This window comes from Oryzias melastigma, linkage group LG21 (assembly GCF_002922805.2).
Source record: "Oryzias melastigma strain HK-1 linkage group LG21, ASM292280v2, whole genome shotgun sequence".
Lineage (NCBI taxonomy): Eukaryota > Metazoa > Chordata > Actinopteri > Beloniformes > Adrianichthyidae > Oryzias > Oryzias melastigma.
Window position 1 is genome coordinate 25,876,034 of NC_050532.1, and position 12,554 is coordinate 25,888,587.

The 12,554-nt window shown below is 39.3% G+C and overlaps 1 protein-coding gene across 1 annotated transcript in view; it reads left to right on the top strand.

Moving 5' to 3' along the window:
* The window catches only part of lrp1bb (low density lipoprotein receptor-related protein 1Bb), a gene marked incomplete in the record, with an annotated part of 410,583 nt that overhangs the window by 166,749 nt on the left and 231,280 nt on the right, over positions 1–12,554 (top strand). The window contains 3 exon segments of the mRNA XM_024287246.2: positions 5,219–5,338; positions 5,771–5,899; positions 11,378–11,635. Coding sequence (XP_024143014.2) covers positions 5,219–5,338; positions 5,771–5,899; positions 11,378–11,635 — 507 coding nt within the window.

Consider the following 12,554-nt stretch of genomic DNA (forward strand, 5'->3'; position numbering starts at 1 on the left):
TGGTTCCGCCTGAGCGACTATTAATCCTGAACCTACAAGCTCTTTGTGAAAACGCTGAGAGGATTCTTCTAGAGATCCATACGTTCGCCGAGGAATTCAGAAACAGATTCTGCTTTTAACCGTCAGCCAGTGAAGAGAAGCCAAAATTGGAGAAATATGATTTTCCTCAAACTGTTGAAGGTTTGTTTGCATGCTTGTAATGGCCCAGCAGGAGCAGCTCAGCAGCAAACAGACTTCTATTTTTATTTCCATTCAATTGAGGCAACATGCAGAGCCATGTCTGAAAATCTTCCATTATTCATGGGGATAAACAGTTCATTTATTTCAAAAAAGAGAGAGGCCTTCAATTTGACTAAAAAAGGAAAACAGTTATTCAAGTATGAGCAAAACTGTTTGCTTATACTGGAATAAACAAATCATTTAAAAGTCTGTGTTTTTGATCGAGATTATTTTTTTTTGAGGGATGAAACGCCTTCGTTTCTGATTGAAGTGCATGTGATCCTGTTTTCTGCCTCGCCTGCCGCTTATTGTCACTCATCATTAATCAGAGCGATTATTGTGTGATATTGCACTTGTCTATTAAGGATAAAATGCCTCTATTGTGTAGAAATAGCTCCGCCTGACAATCTCTTTACAGCTGGTGGGGAGCATGATTAATCCCAACACTCATCCTTTGTGAGGCGAACAGAAAGCGCCGTTTTCTTCCCAAATAGTTTGCTCTCACTTTCTCTTTTAAGTGCGTCGGTCTTTGCCGCTAAAAAACATCTATTTACCTCCAGGAGCAAATAAGAAGTATTAGTTTCTGTCAAAGCCGACTGTCTGGCCCAGAAGCTGCCGGGCTTCCATGTGTGCGTCTGCGTGCTGTTCACGGCCTCAAAAAAAGAAGTGAAAGCGGTGTCATTTTACATTCAACTCACTGTCAGTCAAGCGCCGTCTGAAGACCTTGAAGAGCGAAGACAGGAAAACTTTTTTCCATTTTGTTCCATCAAAGCTCTCAGCGAGGCTATTTATAGCTGCAGTGAATTTACTCCGTTATGAATAACGGAGCTTCTCTCAGTTCAGTCTCTATTCTGGATCATCTCAGCTGATCAAACTGACAGAATTAGAGTTTAATTACCAAAGGTAAGTCTTTAAAAATCGGAGAAATCCACCTAATATCGAGTCTGAGTCCAACAGTGATCGGTACGAATTACTAGTCATGGTTCAGCACATACGCGTGCCGCAGACCCCGTTCACACCGAACACAATTTGCGCGTCAAATACGCGTTCACCGTCTTTATTTAACAAGCGTCAAAGTTGCTGCTTGACACTCGTCCAAAAGTGTGTTAACTCTTTAGGCGAAAAGGGATTTTGGCAAAATCACTCGTGGGCAAACCTCTCACAACACCGCCACTACCGTCGGAACAGAAACGACACGTCTGACAGGAATATGCTGAAATTAGTATTTATTAGGGCTGGGTATTGGTCAGAAACGATTCGATTCGATTCACAAGAGCCTGAGTCGATTCGATTTTTTCTGATTCCTTTGATTATTCAATTCAGTTTTAAGTTCACAAATGTATTCACATTTGTTTAGAAATACATTCAAAATCTAATATTTAATTTGAATATATTTATATTAATCTGATACAGTTCACATATTGTAAAATGTATTAGTGAAATATGAGATGTTAATATTATACAGCGTTACATAGATTCTCTAAAGGAGAAGTTCTAAAATGTTCAGATCATTAACATTGTAAACAGTGCTGCTTCTCCTGGAGGACGTTTCAGTTTGGCCACTAGGTGGCGATCGCGCTATAGCATTACACCTTATTCAAGAAGAAGACATCATTATGAGGGGGAAAAAAACGAAATTTTAGACTTCAAATGGTTACTTTAAAAATATTCCCTTAAACGAGTTTGGAAAATTAATGCCTGTAAGTAAGTAAAGATATTTGTTTAGTCAGCAATGTATTTTTTGGTCAACCGAGCGTTAGCATTAGCCGTCTATGGGAAATTCTATTGAATGTTAGCATCAAGCTAGTGGACTTTAGCATTGTGTGCTAAATCGATTCTTTTGCGAATCGATTATTGATATATTAAGCTTAAATCGATTCAAATCGATTAACCGATTTTTTTCAACCCAGCCTTAGTATTTAATAATTGTGATAATTAAAAGAAACTATAATTTTTTGTTTAAAATATTGATTTCGCAAACGTGATTCTGATGATCGTAGTTAGACGCTAACCACTGTACCACCATGTAATGCAACTCAAATCGCGTAAGTGTTAAGAGACGCACAGCTTTTACTTTGTTCTTGTTTTTCTTTCCCCCAAAATTTTACTGATCCATAAAATGATCCGATTCATGACTCTAAAACTGGGACATAATCTGAACTGAGATTTGAGAGATTCTGGACAAACATTTTTTGGAGCATAAACTTATTAAACTTGGCATTCATTTATAGATATTTCTTTGCTCAAAATTGGAAATCAGGAGCAGATAAAAACGATAAAGTTTTAAAATATTGTATTTGCGACGTAGTAAAAACGTTGGGCGTGCCACAAACTCCCTACTTCACTTCGTTCTTACATGTCTAATTTGAAATTTGAAATAAGTAATAATAATATTGTAGTGAGTTTTTAAGAAGCAAGTTTTTGATTTTTACTTGTGTTTGAAAAACAAAATATTGTGGTTAAAAAATATTGCACGGACATTATCCCAATCTGATTATTTTTCTTTTTTTTTGGAGTATTGTGTTTATGTGTAGTCAAAGTTGCAAGAAGAATTGAAGAACATTAAAAAAAACTAATAATGAAGTTAAAGTGTACAAGCTGATTATTTATAATCAATCATACTTTATTTTTTACAACTGAATCAGTAAATGTTGAGGTGATTCATAGTGGACATACATATACAGGTAATGGAGGGGGTGTACAATCTTTTCACATGACTCTTCAAATGAAGACCAGAGAAATAAGACCGAGAGAATAGATTTCCAGACAGATAATTCAATCCTTTCTATCATTATCAGGCAGCATTTGGGTCTCTGAAAGCTCCAGATTTTGCAGATCATTCTCCCACACATTCATACAGCTCCATTCATCTGTCAGTTTGCTGGAAATAACTTTTGAAAACAGAATAAAAGATTAAAAGAAAAACGATTTCTGAACTCAGGAATCATTTGAATGTGTTCTCCTATAAAATAATGTAATTCTGAAAACTCCCATTTAGGACTGGATGATATCTGAATCTTTTCAGTCATTTCTCAGTGTGCAGCAGTCTGTAAATACAGCCTGTCAAGAAGGAACTGTTGCAGTGTTTCATTATTGTCTTTTAAAAGCGGAAAGAAAAACGCAGGCGATTAACTGGAGATAAGCACAGCGGCTTTTCAATCTCTGCACCCCTAAAGCTTTGTTTTGGTGATTATTCTTTCATCTTTGCCATTCATTCATTTTGCTGAATATTTATCACGCCACAATTAGAGGTTTCTCCCAGATCCCCACTCCCCAGTGCCGCTGTCTGAAAGATACATGAGAAATGACAAGAGTGACACTTCCTGAGGGCTGGCTTGTCTTGTCAGTCAGTTTTGCCAGTTTTAGCAAAAAGACGTTAAGTTTGTGCCTCCGACTGCTGCTGGATGACACTTTAAAAAGAATTGGTAAAAGCTGGGACTTCAATGCAAAAAAAAAAAAAAAATCTTCTGGAATCAAACTTTTTTTCCAGTTTTTTTCCAGTTTTTTTTTTTTCTTTCTTTCTTTCATCTCATATCATTCCTGGACTGCACGGACCAGAATGTTTTCGTGTGAATGCTTAGTAAGCTCCTTTCCGTAAGTTATTCGGCACAAAAACTCAATCCCACTTTCAGCAGTTTCTGCAATCCTGGTATCAAAACATTCAGCTTGTTCAGGACATTTCTGCTTTATAGTTTTTGAAATATTGAGCAAAATATGCCCCCTAGGAAATTAATGAGAAAGTCTTCAAATTCAATATTTTTACTGAGATTAGCAACAAGCCTTTATATTATTCATGACCTAGGTTTTTATCTTTATAGCAAATTTTTAGTAGCATTATGCTAGCTCATTTGGGCAATTTGTTATCTGCTGAGGGTTTTTTTAGGCTGGAGTTTAGCTTCTATTTTAGCAAAAGGCTAACATTTTTGGCTAATTTGGTTTATCGTGGAATTTTAGGCTGTTTGGAATTTAGCTAGTATTTAAGCAATGTGCTAACTTTTTGGATAATTTGGTTGACAGTAAAATTTGAGGCTATTTTAAATTTAGTTAGTATTTAGGCAACATGCTAGCTTATTTGGCTAATTTGTTTTACTGAGGAATTTTAGGCTAATTGGAGTTTAGCTAGTATTTAAGCAACGTGCTAGCTTTTTGGCTAATTTGGTTGACTGTAAATTTTTTGGCTATTTGGAGTTTAGCTAGTATTTAAGCAATGTGGTAGCTTTTTGGCTAAATTGGTTTACAGAGGAATTTTAGGCTATTTGGGGTTTAGCTAGTATTTAAGCAAGACGCTAGCATTTTTTTTTTTTTTTTGCTAATTTGGTTTAGTGTGGAATTTTCGGCTATTTTTGAGTTAAGCTAGTAAGCAATGTGCTAGCTTTTTTGGCTTATAAAGGCTTTTTTTCTGCTAATTTGGTTTACTTTAGAATTTTAGGCTTTTTTGCAGTTTAGCTAGCATTTAAGCAACATGCTAGCTTATTTGGCTAAATTGGTTTACTGAGGAATTTTAGGCTATTTGTAGTTTAGCCAGTATTTAGGCAAAATGCTAGCATTTTTGGCTAATTTGGTTTAGTGTGGAATTTTTGTCTATTTTTGAGTTAAGCTAGTAAGCAATGTGCTAGCTTTTTTGGCCAATTTTGTTTTCTGTGGAATTTTAGGCAATTTGTAGTTTAGCTAGTATGTCAGCCATTGACGTTGGGTAAAACTGTGGTAGAGTGGCTGTGAGTTACAATGCCGCTCACAGTTTTAACAGCTTTTCTTTGCATTGATTTTAAATCAATTTTAAAGTCGACATGTACATAACAGAATAATCTGAGCTCAAGAAATTCCTTTTTGTTCTTTAAAACGTTGTTATCTTAGAGCAGCGTCAGATTTCTCAAAATCAAATGGGATTTTTGTATTGAAATTGAAGCAGTCAGAAGGAAAAAAAGCAAATGAAAATGTGCTCTTGTGTTCCACCTTCCCCTGCACAGCCTTTTCCACACTCTTTCTCCTTCCCCTGCAGAGCTCCTGTCAGCCTGCCACGAGCTCCGGTGTCGCTACGGCTGTGTCATGACAAGAAACGGCACCTTCTGTTTCTGCGCCGATGGCTTCGAGGTCGGCGAGGACGGAACGAGCTGCAGAGGTAAAGATTTAACGGTGCTGGCGCGGGCCTCCTGCTAGGGACCTCCTTTTTTTCCTTTCCCCATGCCGCTCAGGCTGCTTTCAGACGAAGAGGTCCTCGAGCAGGGCCAGCGCCTGCTGCTTCTCCACCAGCTCCTTAATGCACATATAGATTGTTTATATTCCACACAGCTTTTTGGAGTGTTTTCACGGCTCCTTAGGCCTGGTTTCTGTCAGCTCCATGTACATAACCTGAAAGCAAATTCGATTCAGCTGAAAAAGATATAGGAAAAATAAGGTTACGGGCACTGCAACCCCACAAGGATTATTGGTTACAAAAGTAATTACGCCTGAGGTGCTGGAGCAAGGCCATATTAAGTATATTTTATGTATTTGGGTCATGTTTGAGCACACCTAATTTGTTAGGAATGACTCTCTTCCTTTTTTCCATAAGATCATGATGAATGTGCCACGTATGGTGCATGCAGCCAAACGTGCACGAACACCTATGGGTCATACAGATGCAGCTGCACAGAGGGATACATCCTGCAGCCTGACGGGAGATCCTGCAAAGCCAAACAAGGTGAGCGCAACACTTCCACGGCAGAGCACAATAATCCACACGTCTGTCTGCCTTCTAATAATAAACAGCACAGTTTTGCACAGCCAAAGAGGAATTCCAGCTAGCCGTTCATTAGAACTGGAAGGACAAGATTAATGCGGTTTGGCAGTGCCCACATCCATCACACACATGGGACAGGGTAGATGTGGTCAGGCCAGGATAATGATAAAATTAATGAGCATGAGATTTTAAGTGGGTGCCGTCGAAAGTATTTTGTATGAAGACAATGCTCGGCTTCAGCCTGATTTATGTTTTTGTGTGGTGCAGCTTCTGTGGCAAATTTGCTCCCAGGAGACAAACAATCCACTTATTGTGAAAATTAAGCAACCCAAGAAGGTGTTGTGTTTTTGCAGCTTTGTCATCTGCGGGAACAACAGTAGTTAACTAGTCCTGGGCGGAGCCAATGTCTTTGAGAGCAGCTGAAGGCCAAATGCACCTTGATGGGGGGAAGAGACTGTGGCTTTTAATCAGCGTGACTCGTGTCCTACCAGGAATAAACTGAATATGATTACCCATAAACTTAACTCAGCCCAAAGCTCACCTGCATTAATATTCATTTAGCTGAAAGTGATGATGGTGGGAGCCTAACTATGGTGTTACCATTAGCTGTAAAAGCTCATGAATATAAATTTGCGATGGAGACCAAAAGATGAGTCGAAGCAGGGCGTGAAAAACATATTAATGTCTGGAGAGAACGTTTGAAGCTAAAATTCAGGCCTTTTTTACTTTCACTTTGAATGTTCTTTGAAAAATCTGAACGGTTTTCTCTCTCGTGGTTCAAATATTGATTGAGATGTTAAATATTGTGTATTTCAAGTGTTTTCATGTTGCAAACTTTCATTTAAGCGATTCTACACGCATCAGTGGGAGGTTTTGACCACAGCAGCTGGAGGACAATCAGGAAAAACAGATTCCTAAAGAAGAAAACATTTTTAACAATGATGAACCATAGTAAACTATTTCCATATTTATGACCATATGTTACCTTTAGCATACCAAAGAACACATTATGATGAGTTATTTTTGGGAACACTATTTCTATCTGGAAGTAAGACACCTCGATCTCTGAGGCTCCGCCTTTCACTCCTTGTGGGTGTCGCCCATTTCATGACATCATCCTAGAGCCGGCCTCGACGACGTGTCTGCGTTTCACCCAAAAACATCTGAACTTTCGCAAAGATGGCTGTGGATACTGTTGGTAGCCCCAACCATCACCATACTGGGTCAAAACTAGTGCTGACAGTCGATTAAAAAAGTCTGATTAATTGTAATTAATCATTATTAATCATGATGTTTTACAAAGTAAAACTCGTTAAATATTTACGTTAAGGACCAGCCACGACAAAAATTTATGTCTTGGTAGTTCCCATAAAATCACGGGTCCCCAGCCTCCAGGCTGCGGAGTGGAACCAGTCCAGCACCGAGATGCAGAGCGGATCTGTACCGTAACCCAGTAGTGGGACCCTAACCTGGTACCAGTTCGCGTCCAGTTTATTCCCGGTACAGCATCTGGTATCGGTTTGGGTCCAGTTAATTCCCGGGACCGCGTGTGGTACTGATTTGGGTCCGGTTTATTCCTGGTACCGCGTCTGGTACCAGTCTGGATGTGGTTTATTCCCAGTATGGCATCTGGTATCGGCTTGAGTCCGGTTTATTCCCGGTATGGCATCTGGTACTGCCTTGGGTCCAGTGTATTCCCGGACCACGTTTGGTACCGGCTTGGGTCTGGTTTATTTGTGGTACCGCGTCTGGTAGCGGCCTGGGTCTGGTTTATTCCTGGTACTGCGTCTGGTATCGGTCTGGATGTGGTTTATTCCCAGTATGGCATCTGGTATTGGCTTGAGTCCGGTTTATTCCTGGTATGGCGTCTGGTAGCGGGTTGGGTCAGGTGTATTCCCGGACCACGTCTGGTACCGGCCTGGGTCTGGTTTATTCCTCGTACCGCGTTTTGTACTGGTTTGGATCGAGCTAATCCCTGGTACCGTGTCTGGTATTTTGCATGGCATAGGCCCTTTACAAATCTGGGGGATTTGTTCTCCTTAAACCGGTCTTGACTTTTGGTGGGAGTTCAAAGAACATTTTTGTTCTTTCTTTCTTTGAAATTAGACCACAGTGCTGGTACTGACTGATCCAAATTGGACCAGACTTCAAGAACATTCTCCAGTCCTCCTCTGTTTGTTCTGCCGTTGTGCATGTTCTACATCCCACTTCATTCCAGCATGAAGGTATTTCCTTTCTGACAGACTAAATAGGTTAGAGATGGTGGTAATTAGCTTGACAGATTTCTACAGTGGCCTGCAGTCGACTCTGGAAGGTTGTGCACCTGCTGTGACCCGAGCTGTGCAGAACTCTGGTAATGACTTTCATTATCAGAGCCCTGCCTCTGTCCACGGTCAGCAAAAGCTTCAGGAAAGTGTCCAGGTCCTGCAGTTGCTAAATAAGCCCAAATCATAGACATCCTAGTTGTGTTCTTGACATTTAGAGCTGAAGTGCAGTGTTTGCTTTTTATCAAATGCAACAGTGAGCATCAGCAGTTAAAGGCTTCAGCACCTGGTGCTCTTATTGGTGACATTTTTCCACAACTAATAAAAAAAAAATGTTAGACTGTTTAGGAACCCCATAAACCAATCTGCTCAGTTTTCTTTAACTGCCATGAATCTATAAATGCTTATTTTCAATTTACAGTAACAAACATTAAACTTTGTCATGTCAGTATTTCTATTTTCATCAGGTTTGGGTAAAACCCCGTCATCCCGCCTGTATAGTGTTGGAGTCATGGTCTAGCACTTCTGTGACCAGCCGTTCTGATTTATTGCCCATATTAGGTGGGCAGCCCTTGACTTGAACTTGTGAAGAACATTGGGATAAATAAGGTCCTTTTAAGAGGGTGAACCTGATGTCAGAGAACGTGCACGCTCAATTAAACCCATAAAGGGGCTTATTTGAGTTTTACCGCCGTGTTCGTTGGACGGCGGATGGAGCTCAGAAAAAGTCTCTTATCTGACTTGATGTTTGTGTTCCGCTGTTTAAATTGTTGGTTTGAACTGTTACCGCCTGAAAACCAGCTGACATTTATAGATCAGCAGTTAAAAACAGATTTTACTTCAACTGTTAACCTGAGGTTTCAATAAAAAGTATAAATAAAAATTTTGGGTATTTTTCATGCCGCACTTAATTTGAATATTACCTTACAAGATCAATATTTAATGGCGTGTACTGATATAGTATTTTATATCTTAGAAGACCCACAGCGCTATGCAGTCAGTCTAATTCTCTCATGCACACACATTCACACACTGATGATGGCTCTGCTGCCGAACACTGGTTTCAACCTATAACCCCCCGGAGCAGTGTGAGGTTCAGTGTCTTACCCAAGAACACTTCGACACAAGGCCAGAATTAGCCCTCCAATCGGGGCTGACCACCCTACCTCTGCACCACAACTGCCCCACTGTAATCTATGGATGTTCTCCCACTATTTTCTATTGGATTCTCATTCAGATCTCCAACAAAAACATCTTTAATATTTATAAGAATAGCTACATTATGTCTCAAGAAAACAATACAGCAGACTGTGGTTCTAAAAGTGACATTTTGGTACAATTGATCAGTTTTGGTTAATATTAATTAACCAGGAGCTGCACATCTGCTGCTCTCCTCATTCAGGGTGGAACGGGTGTAGAAAATGGGTGTAACTGGATAATAATAATACTGGATTGGATTTATTTGTGCTTTTCCAGACGCTCAAAGCGCTTACAATGTGTCTCTATTATTTATTCATTCCTCGTTCATACTTGGTGATGGTAAGACACTGATGTAGCCAAAGCTGCCCTGAGGCAGACTCAGAGAGGTGTAGCTGCACATTCATACGTGGCACGTGGTCGCCCAGATGAATCGTTTGAGTGACTAGCATGATGGGTTTGAATTTTTCATGGACTGAGACAATATATATTCTGTTTGCAAAAACAAATTTTAGCCAAAGTTTTTGGAATACTCTAGTCTGTAAATGTATTCATGCAAATGTGTAATTTTTAAACTTACTTAATCCCTTTTGGGGTCACTAGAGTCTTTCCCAGCCAATGCTGGATGAAGGCAAGGTACACCCATTGACTTTATAAGTACAAACTGGACGTTGCAAGCGTTGAGGTCCCCCAAAGGAAATCTCTCCGCCCTTGCGAAATCAGGCCAAACCCTTCGCCGTCACTTCCTGATATGTCTACCGCCATATTGCAACTGATTGTCATTCCACAACAACAATTAGTCGAGGCGGGGCCAGTGGGAGCCACATGTTTTTACTGAGGCATCTGATTAGTTAGTTTATAACTTGAGAAAAAATATCTTTAAGAAAATATATGATTACAACGAACCTGCAAAAAAGGAAGAATAGTAATTCTGACGAATAAAATGACTAAATTACTAAGAATTAACTGTCTATTTCTCAATGGAAGTCTATGGGACTTTGGCCCTTTTCTATACTTCCTGTTTGGAACACAAGAGGGGAGGGGTTGAGCAGTCCAGTTACTACTTATACAGTCAATGGGAACACCCAGGCTGTTGCAGGGCCACACAAACACACACACTCTCCCGTGGATAACTGGAAACAATTTAGCCTTTTAGGCTATGGGAGGAAACTCCACACACAAAAGGACCCAAGCTGGGATTTGAACCTTCTAATGGGGGCGAAAGTGCTAACCACTGCACAGTGCAGCCCCACATTTATCGTTACATTTTGGAATCATTTTAGTCATTTTATAAAGTTTTGTTGTAAATGTTCTCAACCTAATGGCATTCAAACTTGAAGTTCAGTTTGTGTGACACAACTGCATCTAAAACTGTAAATGACTACATTCTTTGTCTTCACATATTATATCACACATCCTCATAACTGTGTATCTTGTAAAAATCTAACTGAGATAAAGGTGGTAAACCTTCAATAAGAAGAATAAATAAGCATTTTAAAGCATTTTCCTAATGTCAAGTTTTTATAAGGATATTCCTAATATTTGAATTATAGCTGTAAACCTTTAGGTATTAACATTTTTCACCTTAAATGTATGAAAGTTCAACCAATAATTGGCTGTTCTTTAGCTTGTTCTTTGCTCCTTAGAAAAATAGATTTTTAATCCTAATTGGGCTTCCCTGGTTAAATAATACTAAATATGAAGGTTAATATGAACAATTTGAAAAAGTATTGATTTAGTAAATTCCTCTGAGGCTTTTCCAAAATGATCATTTCTCTTTGGGAGCATCAGATCTACTAACACGTGTGCAAAAGTGAGGATCTTATAAACGTTTGGCTACTCTATGAAAGTCTTCTCATCGTATTTGTTCAGTAGATTGGGAGAAAGAGCGACGCATCCCTTGATGCTCTCAGAGAAAGTCTTCCTTCAAACGTATCCAAAGCATAAATAAGTTGTTCTATTTTTCCATTTCCCGCAGATCCCGGTGACGGCTATCCGCTGCTTCTCATCGGTGGCCCAGATCGTATTGTCATCAGCCATCTAAATGGGACAGGTCTTCAGCCCCTGAGGTCTCTGAGTGCAGAAGGAACGGTGGCGTTGGATTTCCTGCACAGCCAGGAGAGCGTGTGCTGGTCCTTGTCTACAGAGTCCTCCGGGCAGCTGCGCTGCGCCGTAACCAGGAATCTGCGTAGATTCACACGGGAACAAGAAATAAGGACACAACACAGTTTGCAACGTGTGTTTATTTCAGTTCTTCCTCCTAATTCCCTCTTTTTTTGCATGCTTTTAAAGATTCATTCGACTGTCTGCTCAACAGTTAGCAGCTCTGATCTTCATAAAAAAGTAGGAATGCTTTTCAGCTGAAGTGTCACCCAGAGCTCATAAAATTTTATTCTTCTTAAGTGAATGCCCCATTTTCTTAGACAGACTATGATCCTTAAGTACATATGTATCGTGCGGTTGTGCTGGATTCTCTGTGGTGGGATTGTCACTGCAAATTCATTCTTATGGTGGGTTTGAGTGTTTTAATACACAACAAAGCAGTGTTGAAACTTAACTGCAGCAAAATCTCTTACGTTAGGGTTGTCAAACTCAATCACACAAGGGGCCAAAATCCAAAACATACCTTAAGTCAACGGCAGAAAAGGATAAACATTCATTGAACACTCTAAAGCTACATTTTTAAAACTTTAAAACCAAAACTTTTTAACATAATCGTGAACTAGATATATAGCATAACCTGCAGTAATGCTAATGTGAATGCTGTGAGCTGAATTTGGCCACTGAAGATGCTGAAACTGATAGCTAAAAATGCTGAAGCTGATAGCTGAAAACGCTGCAGATGATGGTCAGCTAAAATATTAGCTAAATGCCAAATTAGCCTAAGAAAAGGAAACAACAAAGGTTAGTCAAAACAGCTAGCATGTAGCTGAAAAAATAGGTAAACTTCAAAAAAACTGAAAAAATTCTAAATTAGCCAAAACGGGTAGCATGTAGCTGAAATATTAATTTAACTCCAAAATAGCCTAAAAATCTTAGTAAATGGCAAAATAATCCAAAAAGCTAGCAGAATTCCAATTTTTAAAATTTTAAAACTGTAACTTTTTAACATAATTATGAACAATAAAAAGGCAGGAATATTATTGCAGAATAAA